General features: G+C 36.0%; 1 protein-coding gene across 7 annotated transcripts in view; it reads left to right on the top strand.

Moving 5' to 3' along the window:
• LOC126758935 (stromal interaction molecule homolog) overlaps positions 1-11,359 on the top strand; it is a 35,159-nt gene extending 23,800 nt beyond the window's left edge. For 5 of the 7 annotated variants that reach the window (XM_050473411.1, XM_050473415.1, XM_050473412.1 and 2 more), the window contains exons 11-12: positions 2,699-2,947; positions 7,854-8,875. In XM_050473411.1, the coding sequence (XP_050329368.1) occupies positions 2,699-2,947; positions 7,854-8,790 (1,186 nt within the window). In that variant the 3' untranslated portion in view covers positions 8,791-8,875. Of the gene's footprint in view, positions 1-2,698; positions 2,948-7,853 lie in introns of all 7 variants that reach the window. The other 2 variants (XM_050473417.1, XM_050473416.1) reach the window with 2 other exon arrangements.
• The last annotated feature ends 7,443 nt before the right edge of the window (positions 11,360-18,802 follow it).

Here is an 18,802-nt window from a genome sequence, read left to right as displayed (position 1 = left end):
TTTAGCGGACTAAGGACTGTTAACTGCTACGAAAAGGAAAAACAATCTCAATATCGTAACCGAAAAGAGGCATTTTCGATATTTATCTTCAATATTTAATGTTATGGAAACAGACCCAGAAGTGCTGTAATATTGATGATACAAACCAGCTGTCAAAATATAAATATTTGTTAAATTTAGTATCGTGTCAATGTTTGATATTGTGGAAATTTATGTGCAAAGCTTTCGTTGCGGAAAATTAAATTTTTTGTCGTGTTTTGGTTTCTCATGTCAATATCAATCGTCTAAGCAAAAATAGTCACAGCCAAGCGCTGCAGCAAGCCAAAACTATTAATCAAGGAAAACCTTTTTCACTTTGGTAGCTTGATTTCACTCCGTTAGATTATATTTGTCAAGCCAATGGACTGTGCGGATAAACGTGCTGTAAAAGAAATCCAATTTTTTACCGATCCTCGTAACACTCAAAAATAGAACTCTAAATTGCCAAAGTTTTCAAAATAATAAAATCGAAATATTTGCCATTTCATCTTTTTTTTTTTGTGTTTTATTTGCAATAAAAGCACCTCCTCTGAGAGCACCATTTATTTGAAAAGCTTTTTTTGTAAACTAATTTGGCCTCCAAAGTGTTCGAATTTGACCTTTGAGGCTTTTATGCAAATTGTTATGAGATCTGGGTATCCAAAAAGAAAATTCAGTTATTCCATAAAAAAAGTGGTACAATAAGATTAGAATTCCCCAATTTGCAATTATTTGTGTGTCAACATATTAGTCTGGAAATCTAACTTCTTGGCTAATTCTGCCTCTAGTCATAGTATAGTTAGTCCGAAACTCCTACCCTGTGACGAGCATGATCGATGAAAAATTTTGATCCTTACTAAAGCACTAAACGAACGTTCACCACTTGAAAGAGAAACGGATAAAGTTCAAAATATACTCAAAGTGTTGCAAAAATTTGGGAAAATTCTTCCTAATTTTCGAGCATAGAAGGCATTCAATAAGTTGTATGGAGTAAGACGGGTTTCAAAATTTGCATCACAAACGTGCCTGAAGTGAATAGTTTCGTTAGCCAACTTATCAGATAGCTGAGTTCATTTTCTTTAATATCATGGAACTGCCATAGAAATAAGAAGAACTCCTTTATGACGCTCACTGCCGGTAATCTTCACTTAATTCCACAGATAACGTCAAGTAAGACGTAGAAAGAGTTTGTTTAGAATGAAATTTTTTTCTTTACAGCAATTTTCATCCACTTCTTCATGTATGTAGGTAGGAAAAAGATCAAGAAGTAGACGAAAAATCGCGCGATCTTGTATCGATTTTTGTTTAGAAAATTTGCAGCTGCTTATGCGGCATACGCGCTCTTCTTTTACTGGGTTTACGAATATTTTTAGAAAGCTATGTATACTTGTTTGTAAATTGAATATTTCAACTCACCATACGGACATCTTTCATTATCGAAGCACCGAGCACAACACGCTTGACACATGAAAAACTGCAAACGAAGTCGTAAATTTTAAAGTTGGAAACGTCAATGTCACTATTATTATTATTTTCCCGATTGACGCGCATGCTATTCGCCGAGTGTTCTCTAACAGCGGATGACATTCGATAATGAGGACGAGGGTGGGGCCTTAACGCTAAGGAAACGCGTAATGAGGCTCGGTTGGCGACTGTTATACCGATTCTTATTACATTACTTTGCCATTTAGTGTTACGTTAAACAAATTTTCGAATTATAGGTGATCAGAAGAATTGTAATTTTTAACTAATTAACTTAATTACTTAAAAAATACGGTCCTCTTCGTGAATTTCAGTCCCGAGGGTATCATCCCGACCTAACCCCTCTCGTCAGGACTGCATACTACAACCGCTATGAACAAAATTGTTATATTAATTTTTCTGTGAAGTAATTAGAATGAAAATGTTTATGAAAATAACGGGTAAATTGGACCGTATAACTTAGCCAGTATTTCATGTTACGCTCTTTAAATGATTTTGGAATAGAGTAGTCAAACACAAAAGACTTATCGACTCGATGAATGTATGTATATTGCATAGTCAGTAACCTCTATATACTGACTCCGTCTTTGTAGTTACTAGTTAAAAATTATATTTCTATACTTTATGGTTTTCATATACTTTGTTAATATATCATTTGTTATTTTTATTTTTTCAACATTCATATTGATTTTATAAATATTTTATTTATTTTTAATTTTTGTTTAACTTTAATTTTTTTAGCTTGTGCTTGCTCATGATATGCTGTATAAAACATCGCTAAACTTTTATTTTACAGACATTTTATCGATTTGTCGCTTATTTATATAATAATAACTGTTAATTTTGTCTATTTTGTAAATTTGTTAACTTTGACGTATGAAGAAAATTTCATAAAAATCATCATCACAACAAATATGCAAACTGCACTACACTCATGTCTATATTGATCCGGACTGGTCACGCACCGAACGAATCTATTAATAATTTCTGCTAGATTGACAAAACAATTTTTATGTTCGTGTGATGTTTGATCTTCACATGTCAATTAGTGTGTGTTTGGCTGCTGGTTTTTTTTTTTACCAGTCCGGGTCAAATTTGATCTTGACTGTATTTCTCCATTATTATATCATTTTCATTTAGTATGAATTATATGATATTTTACACCATATATATCTGTATGTATATGTCTTCATCTCAGTCTTACTGGTGTTGATGACAGTCGTCATAGTCCGTCTTCATCAGAAATCTCCATTACGGTACCGCCGCGTTTGAAGAAGCACAATTCGTCTAACTTAGTGGTGACACCACCAACAGCGGTAGCAACAACAATTACACCACCAACACCAATACCGCCACCACCGCCGCCACCGCCATTGCCACCACATCTTGCAGCGGTCGGCACAGTGAACCGTGCACCACTTCCACCACCTCGCAAGTCTGCACAGAGGTTTGTTGCGTTCGCTTCTTTGTTGACCAAGTCCAATGGAAAAGAGCCAAATTTCAAACCAATTCACCAACTAAATGCGCTTTTAAGTGCAGCTAACAACCCGAAGCCAATGTGCCCTGCCAAATGCACTTCCTCTTTAGAATATAATCAGCACATGAATGTTACTCTCTTGCGCTTTCCTATTAAACGCTTAATTATCTAACTAATTTCGTTGGCAATTATCAATGTGCAACACCTTCTGTCCTCTTAACAGTTTAATACGACTCGATTGAATTCATGCAGTTGCGCTCCTTTCTCCTGCTTCGCACAGTGTTTATACATACATGTATGTGTATATAAAGAAAGCAAATCCAAACCCTCAAATTACAGACTCACTATTTACCGTTTTCTTGTTAACCTTGATTCTTTTCTTTGGTTTTACAATTTCAGAATACAAAAAACAAAATCTTCTACATGAACTTCGGTGTTCTTGTAGTTCTAATTCTTCACTGAGAATCCCCCAAAAAATATTGATTTATGTTTAAATTCCATTCTAGAAATGTTAATAACAATTTTGTGAATTGTAACGACTTTTTTATCAATAATGTAAAGATCTAAACATTTCAGTTATGTCATTTGAACACCCGTTACTGGCATCCAGACACTTCTGCATACATATTTACACATTCGTACATCAATCAACATGTTTTCGAATTAAGTTAATTCTAGGCAATGAATACCAGGATATTAATATATTATTAAGACAGTATGACTTAAAGGCGCAAAAATTGGCAAATCGAGAATTTTAATTACTTTATTTAAACTTACTTTAATTATGAAAGTACTTTGTATGAGTAATTCTAGTGAATAGTACTATAACCCTAGGTGTTATGTAGGCGCTCTACCAAGCTTTGCTAAATTATCTACCATGATCTATGGAAAAATAAAGAAAAATTTCGGTTAGAATTACTTTTCTGTGGCAACCAACTTGTTATATTTTTGCATAAAATTCAGCAGGTTTTGAAAGCTGTTTAGAGTATCCTCATATGCAATATAACATTGAGATTGGCCATAAGTAAAGAGGAGAATGACTGTTACTAATTTAGAGTTAGATAGATAGATAGATAGAGGTAGTAGGTAGTATTGGTCGATTGCAGTACCAATTTCCTCGAGTGAGAGCTAATACCGCAAAAAATTTGAGATGGGTTCATTGTAGTTTAGTACCAGAGCCCTTAGGGGTAGGATATTACCCATATGAATTGGCTTGTTTGCAAGTACCATGCAGTAGAGTTATTCATAAAAAAGTTCTTATAATTGACAATTTTTCAGTAACCCAACAGAAAGCGTCTTTAACTTAAATAGTTAAGCTAGATTATGTAATAACAAGTAGTAAGCATTATCGCAAAGCTTGAAAAAAATCAATTGTTGAAAAATTCACAACCTTCAGAACTAAAGTTATTAATTAATGTTTCCACATTGTTTAAGTAGTACATGGCAATAGTAAGTGTTTTTAGAAGTATCGCCTACAACCAATCAATTCATAGAATAATTTTCCAAAGTAAAAGACCGTAAGTTAATTTCTGATCAAATATCCATGCATTAACTTCGAAACATGCATGCATTAACCTAGAAACTGAAGCTGAACGTTTAGCTTCACTGAACAACTGCAATAGTCCAGAAAAATATGAAGGATCCTATGTAAGGATTGCTAGCCCAAAATTTTTCATAACATATATTATATTACAAGATTTAGCGTAAAGAAAAAATAAAAAAATCGATACTGACTCACCTTATAGATGACTAAATGTTGCCCGTTTGGAAGCACAATAGAGTTTTTGAGTGGAAGTAAATTGCTATGAGAAACCTACTACATTTAGATTGATCAACTTTAACTTCAAAAATATCTATTATATTGGTCTTAAGACTAAGTATTTACTTTATATTTAATATATTAATATATATTATATGCGTAATATGTATGTAGTAGTTTGTTAACTTTAAGGTTGTTTTTCGTATTTTTGAATTTATAACGATTAGTTAAAAATTATGTTTTAAACCATTTTATAAATTATTTTGTAGATTAAAGTTATTAAATTTCAAAGTCATTTCCCATTTCTGTATTTTCAAGGATATTTAATGCATACTAAAAAACATATTTTAAATTAACATATTTTTTAATGAAGAAATACACCAATTAAAATTGTCTAAAGGAAATCTTATCAAACCTTTTCAAAAAATATCGATCCCTTAAAAATAATAATTTTCATAAAAATTACTATTTAAATAATAAAAATACGGTTATTTTGTGAGAAATTTGAATGGTAACAAATAATGGGGAAATATTTAATATATTTGTATATATTATAATATATTATATTATATCTATATATATTAAGTCTAGATTTTAATTTAAATTTTTTTTATTTTTTAATTGTTAACTATTCTACTAGTACTAGTACACATAATATTTTCATTTTTTAGTTAATAAACTTTATATATTATTATTATTATATTATTTATGATATATACATATGTATATTAAGAAACTTTATTAACCGATGTTTTTTCGATTAATTTTTATTAGTATTTTAAGGACTTATATCCACTTCTGAATTTCAAGATATTGTTTTTTCGCCATTATATCGAATGTACATATACATATTTGAGAGTATTCTCCGAAACTTTGATTTTTATTTGATTTTTTAATCCGACGAATAGTTTCGGAGATAAAAGTGTATTGGGAGTTTTTTAAGTTTGTGTAAACCCAAAAGTTTCAGTGCGTTTTTCTCGAAATGCTGTTTTCGGAGTTGGGGAGGAAACTTTCTACGAAATGTTTATTCGGGAAATCTTCACACGGCTTTCGTAGATATACAATTATGTGAAAATAATAAGGACAGGGATGCATAAAAACAAAACAGCAATACAACTGTAGTAAGCCATGAAAATTTCCCCCAGTCTCGGAATTTTTTCATCACTCATTATTTATAAACACAAATTCCGTTAGGCAATTGCAAAGTATTTACGCAATGCAGCCTATAACCCCAAGTATATGATAAAGACCGTTAAACAAGGCGGAAATATTATAGTTTAGGGAATACAGTCAAAGCCTCGTTTAGAGGAAAGTGTCCAAGTAGTGATGAAGAGCTTTGGCAACTTAATCAAAATTCAAGAAATGCAATTCCCATTTCCGTCTGCCAAAACCTAGCCAAAGCGGTTGCGGTTTAAACAACCATGGATTTTCAAGAAAATATTAAACTAATTAGAAATTTATATTATGTCAGCTGAATGAAAACTAGTTACTTTTTTATTTAAAATTGTATTTTTTATAGTACGCCACGAAGTGTCCTTATTTTTATACCCTGAACAGGGTACGAGTATATTAAGTTTGTTACGAAGTTTGTAACATCCAGAAGGAAGCGTCGGAGACCCTATAAAGTATATATATATATGATCAGTATGTCGAGCTGAGTCCATTTAGCCATGTCCGTCTGTCTATCTGTCGGTCTGTCTGTCTGTATATATACGAACTAGTCCCTCAGTTTTTAAGATATCGTTTTGAAATTTTGCGAACGTCATTTTCTCTCTAAGAAGCTGCTCATTTGTCGGAACGGCCGATATCGGACCACTATAACATATAGCTGCCATACAAACTGAACGATCGGAATCAATTTCTTGTATGGAAAACTTTCGCATTTGACGTGGTATCTTCACGAAATTTGGCATGGATTACGGCTCAAGGTAATAATAAAATCTCCGAAAAAATTGTTCAGAGCGAGTTACTATAGCGTATAGCTTCCATACAAACTGGACACATAGTTACTAAATGAATTGCACCTTTGAAGGGTATATTAGCTTCGGTGCAGCCGAAGTTAACGTTTTTTCTTGTCTTTTACATGTTTATATCGCAAATTTTAAAACAAAAGCAAATAAAATACAAAACTTTTCAAAATATTGATGGAACTGAAAGAAAAACAAATTTTTAATTTGTTCTCAATTAATTTGATTAGTTAATTGCCGTTGATTTCTCCACATTTCTGGATGTACATTAGCTTCCACTGTCCTTATTATTTTTCACACAAGGGAATATGTTAGGTAATGATCCAAGGAACTAAATTTTTCATAATAATTTCGATTATTTAAACTATTGTGAAGTGTAAGTGTTTTCGCCAGACACCTTTTTTCGGAGGTCCTCCTGGAAATCGGAGTCCAAATTTTTCAAAGTGAATCACTGATTATTCAACTACTTAGATACAGCAAATGTACTTATTTATTATTTTTTTTTTATTAAATAGAATACCGCTTTAAAAGAAATCACAAAAAAAAAACGCGTTTTTCTGGCGTCCAATTTTGATATAACCCCTGAAAGTCCCGCCCAAGTCACCTGTAGCTAAAGTACTACGTTATTTTTTTATTAATTAATTATAGATATAAAATCTTAACTAAGTATTAATAAAAAAAAACATTAGTATAATAATAGTATTAATGTATTATATGTATTTAAGATAAATAGAAAGGCTTGCAATGCAAAACAAAACTTTTTAGTTGCTTTAAAAGAATTATTCAGTTTAAATGTAACAACTTATGTATGTATATCTTTTGAACACCCAAGTTTTTTATCAAATATTTAGAACTATTATTAAGATCGTTAAATGCTAAAAAGTAGACTTCAGTTAAGCTTGTAGCTCATTAAGGCATTCACTCAATCAAGCCACATTAAATGCTTACATACAAATCTACATATATTTAACATGTATTAGACAAGTATATGGTATTCTTCTTGGTATTTCTGTGTGTCTTCGCCATTGCGTGTCACTAACCACCGCCTCATTCACTTACTCACTCACAGCCCTCAACAAGGCTTAGAGCATTAGACTCATCAAAAAATAATTCATTCGATTTGTATTTCTCCTTCTCATTCGCCACACAGCCAACTTTTGCGATCCCAAAGCACGGATCTGGTACCAATGGAAATCTACACGTTCCTTAATAGACAGCAACAACAGCATAGCACGAAACCCAACATTAATGGCAACAACAGCAGCAACCACAACAGCCTATCCACGGGACAACAATTCATTGGCAGCGGAAGTGGAATTGTTGGAAAACTTAGCGGAACCAACAAGAAGATGGTCAAGCAGCACAGCACAACTAGCCAACAGTCCACATCGTCCACATCATCGTCCGTCCATTCAACACCATCCGCACCCGGTGCACTCGGCGCAGACGCACACAGCGGCAGTGGCAAAGGACAATCCCCCGGACGTTGGTCATCCCATGAGCGCATCTTGCCAATCCATCAACAACAGCAACAGCAGCAGCACGAACCTCAAATGCTTATTTGGCAGTCAATGCAGTCTGTGCAGCACAAGCAGCCAACCGCCGCTCACGGACAACAACAGCAGCAGCAACAACAGCAACAGCAATCAGCGCAGCACGCTGGAGATAAAGAGTCGTTCATGCAGTCCCATTACACAGCAATTGCTGGAAAGCCGCCCACTGTCGGCGCAATACCCGCACAATACCAGCAATTACCCACCTCGCTTAGCCTGCAATCGCTGTGCGGGGGGCAGACACCACAGCATGGGAGCGACAATATCAGCCTCGGCACCACCGTCGGCGCCGCCACCACCACCACCACCACATCTGCGCCAGCTGCTGCGTCGGCACACAGTGATACCCAAATGGAGGACCAACTGTTGCTCAGCGCCGACAGCGCCAGTCTCGACGGCGGCGCCACCATTAAGAAGCGAAAACGACGTTTGCGCTTCCCCTTCGGCGGCGGACACCGCAAATCCGCCAGCAACGCAAGCGCCAGCAGCGGCAGCACAGCCAGCGTCAGCGTCAACTCCAACAAACATACATAGCTCGCATAGCGTTGGCTGTCTGACAACCTCCTACAGCGGCGCCGCCGCCGCAATAATGGAGGATGCGTTGACGATGCAGAAGGAACAACAACAACTACAGCAGCAGCTAGGCAACGATGACGACCGCATGCACGATGTTATGGACAACGATGATATTTTCAAAGAAAATTTATATAAACGTAATAGTAGCCACAAAAACGCCGATGCGCATGCCGACTCAGAGGCGGAGGCATACTCTCAGGTTACTTTGAATTTTGCTAAACGCGCCGCACACGCCGCTGCGACTGCGCGTCAATTGAACGAGCATGACAATAATAATTTTAGTGATACCCAACGCGACTTGAGCAGCACGCCGACCAGTGGCTTCACGATAGCGGCCACCTAATACGGTGGTCGAACGAAATACTTATATTTTTTAACACAAATGTTACACGTCTTCCATGTACGACGACTGGAACCGACAACAATGCGAATGAAATGTGCGTGCGAGTACTTAATTTTACATAGTTCTGCATACGAACATATACTAATTGGAGAAGGTCACATAAATACATTGCATGCAAACACACTCACACACACACACAGACATAGAACATAGTAACCCTGATCTCCGAAAGCATGAGTAACTCCTAGAAATGTGCTCCAATATCATGCTATGGCACACATCAATTCAGTGCTTCCTCGCATTGCGTATAATTAAAAATCTAAAGCAGTTTAACCGAAACCTACTTTGCAAAACGATAATTTGCGTTACGCCTGCGCAAAACGCCAAGTGAAAATAAAATAAATTTTTTGTACAAAAAAAAAATTTATAATTTTTGTGAGCCATGCAGACCAAGTTAGTACTTCAGCGTCCATATAATGGCATTATTATAGACATAACGGTAAAAAATAAATACATTTTTTTTATGAGAATTCAAATTGTAATTTTTAACTTGTTCCAAAATATTGACGTGAAGTGCTATTTGATACGCAGCTCTCTGGCAGCCATACATTAACGGCCTTATTTCTGAAAAATGAAAAATCAATTAAATTTACTTTATAAATAAAAAATTGCGAAAGTTTCATTTACAAAGCATTTCAAAAATACATTTTTCGTAATGAAGCCGCCAATGATTTGAGTGCTTCCCTAAGCAAATGCGAAGACAACACTAGTAGCCAAATAAAATTGCAAAAGGTTTTTATTGCAAATACTGTTATGACAATTTTTGTATTGCAAATAATAAGGAAATTAGTTCAATATTTGTAATGTGTATTGTAAAAGTCAACTTGAGATATTTTGTTTTGGTTCCATCCATACTTGACCTTAAAACTTAACGGTAATTGCAATCTTCCTCGAATTTGTGACACGAGAGACGACACACACTCGTATTTTATAGAAATTGTTCCAATAGTGCCTCAACGAAATCACGATATTTACAAAGTAATTAGTAAATAAGTTGTGAGTTTTTATTTTTAAATAAGTAATTCGTAAAATTTTTATTTTTTTTTTTAAATTTGTAATGCGAAAATAAGCAAAAACAACACACAGATACTTACAATTTTTATAAAATTTTTTATAAGAAATAATGGCTTGTAACTTTTAGTGAAAATAAACGCGCAATTGCAAACAAATTAAAAATTAAGATGCCACTCTTTAGAAAAATTAACGCAGACACAAATTTCAATTTTTTTGTAATTTTTTAAAGTACTTAATTTGACAAAAATTTTGGACATAAACTCTGTGTTGTTTTGTGAATTATTTGCGCACAACTGTTCGCCTAAAAGCACAGTTAGACCGTTACAGAACTGAAAAACTCGCCATGAGAAGCAAAAAAGACAACTAGAACAAAATTGAACTTTTTAAAATTTCATACTCGACTCTGTGTAATGTTTTTGGTCCATTAAATTTGTATCGAAATCTTTTTTATTTAATATAAACACTTATAATTTGCACCTTAAATCATTGGACTGATATTTCCTTGGCTATGACACCTATTAAATGCTATGATAATATTGTATTACTTCTACAAGTGCATAAATGATTTTTATGTATGTTCATATTATACCTAACTTGTTGCTGTGCATGAATGTACAGACAAACGTTACGTCGAATATTTACTTAATTTGGTATTAATTGCAGACATTACCTAAATAAATAATATCTAATATTAGTGTATTATGTATCTACCTAAATGATAGCAATATTTATAGCATAATAGCGTTATACTATACATACTTAATACATACATACAATTATCCATGCGGATAAAGATTTTAGCAATATTAGTAATAATTTGTAAAAGAAAATTTTGCTAAATACACATACACAAGGCCAAAATGTATGTGTGTGAGAAGAGAAACAAATTTATTCAACACACCAGACACGATAAGCACTATACCTAACAACAACAAGAATGAAAACTTAAAACAAAAATAATAATGTATTAAACTAAATATAATTATAATAGAGAGCAAAATTTGCCACAATTAAGCAACAGCGATAGACGCAAGAAACTTTTTCAGCCAAATTGCTGAGAAAATTATATCATTATATACCTTTTAATAAAAATAACCTAAAAACAGTAAATCTTTTATTTTTCTATCAATTTTGCGGGCGGTTTCTTGGGATTAGAAAACAGAAACTCTAGGAGCCAAGTGAGCTCACATACTATACATATGTACGTACTCAAACTGGTGAGCAAAATCGTTCGGATTTCACATTTTCTGCGCTCTAAGTGCTTTAACATTTCAACATTTGGCTGATTCGTTACCAAATTTGAAGTGTTGACTTTTTAAAGGGTGATCTATTTCGAGGTTCCCTACTTTTTTATAAGAAAATACACAGAAATTTCAAATTTAATGGGGAGTGTTTATTATCATTTCTTGGCATTTATTTTTGAAGATTATCTCTTTCAAATGTTGGCCCATCCGTTGAAAGCATTTTTCGACAACTCGTTCAATCATTTCGACTGGTAACTGGTGAACTGGTGGGATTGTCCGTATAGACTTTAGACTTTAAATATACCCAGAGGAAAAACTATAACGGTGTGATAGCACACGACCTTGGTGTCCTATCGACCGGCCCAAATTATTTTAACATATCAATAAATCCATTGATTGATGCAATATGTGGGAAATCTCGCTGAGATCACCAGTTCAATTTCAGGCATCAAACAGTCGGTTATCATGGTGCGACAATGGTCGCCATTGACGCTTACGTTCTCACCGGCATCTTTTTTTTAAGAAATATAGACCGCTGATTCTACCGTCTCACAAACCGCACCAAACCATTGTTTTTTCTAGATGAATTGACAGCTCTGGAATTTCGTCAGATGCGGCAATTTTGCTTGTTTACATACACGTTGAGCCAGAAATGCTTTCATCCGATCATATCCTGAAGCTGATGAATGCACCTTGTCAGTTTTTCGCCGCCCTTTGTTTTTACTATTCCATCGTCATTGATTAAGGCAGGAAAAGTGTTTCCTCCATAACATCAGTATGGTCTGAACATCAGCCACTAGATCACCTCTTTAAGTCCTATAAGAGTATGCTCCGGTTTTGAAAATTTTGACGAGTTATCATTACGAAATTCGGCATGAATAAGAGAATAAGACAAAGTTACAATCTCCGAAGAAGATGAGATGAAAATGACCGATCAAGATAAAAGTCTTGTATGGATTGTTTTTATTTTTGAAGCATTTTCTAGCCTCGGTGCAACCGAATAAAACGCGTTTTATTGTTTTTAATAGATTTTCCTTGGAAAAACATACGCTATTAAGCGAAAATCTTCATCCAAAGTTCAAGTGAAGATTGTTTGTTTAACAAAAAGTGTTTCGGACAGTAAAATTTGCTATTCAGTTAAAGTTTCAAAGCCAACTGGGAGGCTAAAAGCAAAATATGCATTGTAAAGCAAGCTGCAATCGCCATAAATATAAAAGTCAGGGAATGTACCTTTCGCAGAGTTCCTTGAATAAATGGTTTTGCGGCCAACATGAAACAGAAGATACCTATTCTATGTAATAAAAATAAGGCGCGCCAACAGTTTTGTAAGAAATAGAAAAACTGCTCTGTGAAAGATTGGAGAAAAGTTATCTGATAAGATATAACGAAAATCAATCGTATGGCAAACAGTACTAAGTACTACCATAACCATAGTGAAGACTTTCAACGACATCATGTGCGATAGATTGTATAACATATTAGAGGCGGTATCAAGGTATTTATCGGTGCATTGGAAAATTAGTTACTCCAATGTCATTGATTTCAACTCCTCCAATGGCCAGCACAAAGTCACGACCGTAATCCGATTGAAAATTTGTGGGCTATTATAAAGAGGAGATAGTGGTATCGATGCTTTCAAAAATCCCATGCTGGCTACGGATGTATACAGGTTGGGGCATAATTTAGAACAGAGATAAAGAGATGCACAACTTTCCTGTCACTGGGAATTGAGAATGGAAATCATGGAATGTGTTTCATGGATATGTTTGACGTTAGTAACTAAAAGGACTGGATAAAGGGGAAAAACATTATTAATTAATAGTCAACTAATTTAATTCTTTTTATTTGTTATTGAATACTTAAAACCCAGTTATTTCAACATATCATAAAATCAGGATGTCATGAAACGCATTATTACCTAAAAAACGATCAATCGCTCGAATAACGTGGTGAGCCGAAGACGAAAAGACCACGTCAAAGCAGGTCAAAAATTAAGATTTTGAAAATTTTCTCCGATTATGGAGGTGTGGTGCACTCCGAATTCCTTCCGACCAACCAAACTGTTAACGATGAATTATTTGAGTGTTATGCGTCGTTTGCGCTAGGCTATTCGTATAAAGGTGCACTAATTAAAGGCCGACAACTTTTGGGTTTTGCACCACGATAATGCACCGTTGCATACTATATGGTGTCACAACCACCGTTTTTGCTTGCTCTAGCTCCTTGGCTATACAGCAAACCCAAACGACCACACCGGGGAAATCGTTTTGAATTAATTGAAGACTATTCCAAAAGTTGACTTTAACAACTAGGAAAAAACGGTGGCACAAATGTATTGAGGCAAAGGAGAATGACATAGACGAATTTGAAGAGTTTGTTAAGTAGTCTCACTATTTTTTGCTGATAATAATAATATTAATGTTAACAGCATAATACACGCAGGGTAAGCTAGAGCTATCGGCATAGATTCTTTTATATTAGGTTGTCAAATATCTCCCTTCCGGCTTTTTGCTCTTTATTTAATGCTTTATAAAAAGTGCTACAGTGATCGGATTTAGTTCAAATATGCGCAGTTTCGTTCGTTAATCTGTTTCCATCTAGACGGCAACTTCAGAATACCCCCTCGTAGAAGCCCCCCTCCTTATTTGCGAAGAACTGGGGCAGCCACTTTTCACAAGCCTCTTTTGAGTTCAACTTTACACCAACAAGGGCGATCGCCATGGACAAGAACAGTTGGTAATCACTTGGCGCTATGTCCGGGCTATATGGTGGATGCGATAAAACCTCCCATCCGAGCTCCCGTAACTTCTTACGAGCCATCAACGAAGTGTGTGGTCTGGCGTTGTCCTGGTGGAACATTACACCCTTCCTGTTGGCCAATTCTGGTCGATCGCCTGCTTCAAGCGGTCCAGTTGTTCGCAGTAGATGGTAGAATTAAGCGTCTGGCCGTATGGGAGCAGCTCATAGTGGATGATTCCCTTCCAATCCCACCAAACACACAGCAAAACCTTCCTAGCCGTCAATCCCGACTTGGCCACTGTTTGGAACGATTCACCGGCCTTCGATCACGACCGTTTTTGTTTGATATTGTCGTATGTGATCCATTTTTCGTCGCCAGTCACCATCCGCTTAAAAAACGGGTCGAGTTCGTTCCGCTTCAGCAGCATATTGCAGGCGTTGATTCGGTCCAGAATCATGCGGCACTCAAACATCAAGCTTTTTTGTGTATCCAGCCTTCTGCAGATGGTTTAAAATGGTTTGGTGACTAACTTCCATCTTCTGGGCGATGTCACGAGATGCCACATGCCGGTCTAACACGATGTTTTCCATGATTTGATCGGTATTCGTCGTCACAGGTCTTGCGCCAGCTGGCTTATCCATGGTGTCGTTTTCACCCACTCTGAATCGTCGAAACCATTCGTCCGCAGTTCGAAGTGATAGAGTACCATCCCCCAAAACAACATTAATCTCACGGAACGTTTCTCCAGCGGATTTGCCTTTAACGAAAGAAAACTTTAAAATAGCGCGAATTTCGGCGTTAGTGAACTCCAGGTTTACACGTCTATAACTGTTAACCGCAATATCCAAACTAATCATGCATATCGTCGTTTCGTAGGTTATGTCAAGACCTTTTAAACGATGTATAGTATTGCCAGATACGAGCTCTGTAACGCTTTATACATAGCCGCGAAATTCAAAAAACAAAAAGGCGGAAGGGAGATATTTGACAACCTAATATTATATATATTATTATTTTTAAATATTGAAATAACAATGAACAATGCCATAATAAAAAATTATTACAAAAAATTAAGTTCTTAAAACCAAAACCAATAACAAAAAGCAAGTGTTAACCAAAAATTAGAGAGCAACATATATACGAATGTATGTAGTCGTAGTAATATATATTAAGAATAAATAACCCTACAATATATATACCATACCTATGTATGTAAGTACTTAGGTGTTCGTTATTCGTTTGAACCAGTAGCCGTTATGTATTGCATTAATTTCTAAATACAATTGCTCCACAATGCAGTCGTTTTGCCGGCAAAGTTAACAATAAAATACAACAAAAAGAGTACAGAATACCAAGCCATTAGTCACTGAAATCACAAGTACAACAGGCGAATAGACAAACCAACAAACTGCGTGGTAACCAAACAGTCGGTCGGCCCACAAAGTAGTGGAACGGCTGATGTCTGCGAAAACAGTGAAAGCGCCTAAAAAAGTGTGGCACACAAAGCGCGCGCCAATTGTTGCTGCTGTTGCCGCGGCCGCCGCTCCATGCCCGACTGACTGACTGTGTTGGCTGCCAATGTGGCTGCCGTGGCAGCGTTTACTTTTCCAACGCGTCGCATTTGCAAGTATGGAAAGGCAATAAGTAAACAGGTAAATACACCCAAAGACCCAGGCATATTAACACGTACTGTGTACTGCACTAACAACAACAAATATTCACGTATTTATATTTTGCTTTGTTTGTATGCACGTATGTGGGTTGATTTACTAGGTGCGCTTGCCACAAGTTATTTAAATATGTTAAATAAATATATCTACGCTCATTGAGGCAGACTCAAGCATTCGTACATCTATATAAAATATGTGTATATAAATATGTATGTCTGCATGGAAGAGCTGGTATACTATGACAGCCCTGAGAACTGCGCTCCAGCACTACACTGTAGTAAACGTAAATTTCAAATGAGCTTGTCAAGCAAACATTCGCACTGAAAGAAATACATACATATATATAAATACAACACAAACACACGTGGAGTTATTGCGCAGCTCGTAAACGCGAGCTCAGCGCCGTGGAAGATGGAAAGCGCGCCGCGCAAGTGAAACGTCCAAAAGCGTCTAGTTAAGAAAAAGGTATGAAAACAAAAGTTAAGAAATGTGGCCTATAGCGTTTATATATAGAAATGTACAAGGGCAGTTTGATATAACAGAGACTTGAAGACGGTGTATAAATTTTCATCCGATTGCTTCCTCTAAAAAGTGTTTTGAAACAAAGTCTTGAAAGCAGTATTTACATACGTCTGAAAAGAAATGGACAAAGTAAAGCAAAAAAAAAAATGGTATGCATATTTATAGTATATCTTACACGATAGAAGAGACTATAGGAACATGTTGGGAATACTAACTGGTCACTGTCGGGTGGCGACACACGAACGCAGGATGTGGCTGACAGATCGAGAAGCAGCCTGTCTGACTGTATAGAGCAGGACACCAGGGAAACAATGAATCATCTCTTTTGCACTTGTCCCGCATTGGCTAGACTACCTGTAAGCATCTGGGATCCCCACGGTATGATGCACTGGAGGTGGTATCGATAGTGAGGCTGGAGAATCTGTTAAAATTCGCTTCAAGCGTAGGTATCCTAAGGGATGACTACTCCTCATGGACCTAGTAACTGATCTCCAACTTAGGGAGTTGAACTCGAGCGTTTATATCAATTATCAACGCCTAAAACAGTATCGGTAAGGACAGAGGAGAGAAACAAGAGTACTAAAATGTGGCAGGAGCGGTAGAATCATCCAAAGGGCGCTGGACCCATCGACTTATACCGGACATCCACTCGTGGATAGACAGACGACATGGAGACTTAGATTTCTATCTGACCCAAATACTTAGTGGACATGGATGCTTTAGAAGCAACCTTTTCAGATTCCACAATGACATTAGTCCGAACTGACCGACGTGTACAGAGTATATAGAAGACTCTGAACATGTATTATTTCATTGCCCTCGATTTTCGAATACAAGGGAACAGCTAAAAACCACACTCGGTGGTAGTTTTACGGTCGATAACTTGACGACACTTATGTGTCAGTCGACTGATAAATGGAAAGCTGTCAGCGAAGCGTCAGCGTTCATAATGACCAAACTGAGATCTTTTCAACAGTCTAGGCGTCCGTCAGTCCGCGCAATAGAGGAGACTTAAATGTCTTGTCCCTCCCACGAAGTAATACCTAGCCGGTGGTTCCGTGGGAGAGTCCTGAGTTGGGAGTAGGTTAGGTTTAACGAATTAAAGTTTCGCACTTCGGCTTTCGATGCTTCCTCCTACTATAAAAAAAAAAAAAAATCTCTCACTGGTATCACAAACGACCAAAACTGGTCTATGTGTGGCTTAATGGCCTGCCAGATTAACCCAACCTAAAGTAAATTTTACACCACTATAAGGAAGATGAAAAAAATGATGCCTCTAAGAAGCCTGCTAAGAAATTATAATTAGCAACTGTCATCAGAAAAGAATTTCTGATCTTAGATAGAACCAGGAGACGAACCCAAGACCAACGTTTTATGAACTCCTGGCAATGGCGATTCAAATTAGTGCGGATAAATCATATCTTGAACAAAAAAAAAAATTAATATTTTAGAAGTTGTTTAACAGACAGAGCTTTTGGGCCAGTTGAGAGAAATAATCGATTAGAGACCTTTGATCTTTTAGATTATTTTATTGGTAGTAAAAGAGGTAGAAAAAGGCCCATAAATGATAAATCTACTGAATTTTTTCAGAAAACAACTGACCAATATGAGTCCACTTATTCTGAATTAGAATACATTTCTTAATATCTTAAGAGAGAGATTAAGACATCTTCACAAATAAATCACAAATCACAAAAAATAGAGCAACATTGCAGAGATATAATACCCTTCAAAGTTGAATTTCCTATAGTATAAAAGAGTATGTATACAATATTTATATTGATTTTGATCGATCAGTTTGTATGGTAGCTATATGCAATAAAGATCTGATATCAGTCATTCCAGCAAATGAGCGGTTTTTTTGTACTCGTAAGAAAAGAACGTGTGTGAAATTCAGACCGGTATCTCAAAATAATCTCAAAAATGTACAGACTGACATTGTCGGATCGCCACAGTGATCATTTATATATATAATTTATAGGTCTCCGACGTTTGTGGCTAGTTATTAGAAACTTGTTCCAGGTATAAAAAGTATTACTGACGTATCTCACCTTCCTCGTATATACGATTATATATAAATACCCACAGTAATAGTAATAATAAAAATAATAATTTGACTTTTTCCATTCACATTTTGCTTTAGTTTGCGAGTTTTCCTGAACCTTTATTATTTTTTAAATGCATTTATACTTGAGCATTTTGCTTTGTGGCCTGTTGAAAAGCCGGTGTTGCCATTGTTGTTGCGCACTGTTGGCCCCACCACTGCCCTCAACCACTTTTCTGCAAAGCTAAATATAACTGCGAGCTGAGGCAAGCGTTTGAAACAATGAAAACGCACTCGACCGTGATTCCCTCATTGAGTTTGATGAGCGCTACT

Source organism: Bactrocera neohumeralis, chromosome 5, assembly GCF_024586455.1.
Source record: "Bactrocera neohumeralis isolate Rockhampton chromosome 5, APGP_CSIRO_Bneo_wtdbg2-racon-allhic-juicebox.fasta_v2, whole genome shotgun sequence".
Classification (NCBI taxonomy): domain Eukaryota; kingdom Metazoa; phylum Arthropoda; class Insecta; order Diptera; family Tephritidae; genus Bactrocera; species Bactrocera neohumeralis.
The sequence above is the reverse complement of the archived record's forward strand: the minus strand, read 5'-3'. Positions and strand labels throughout refer to the sequence as shown.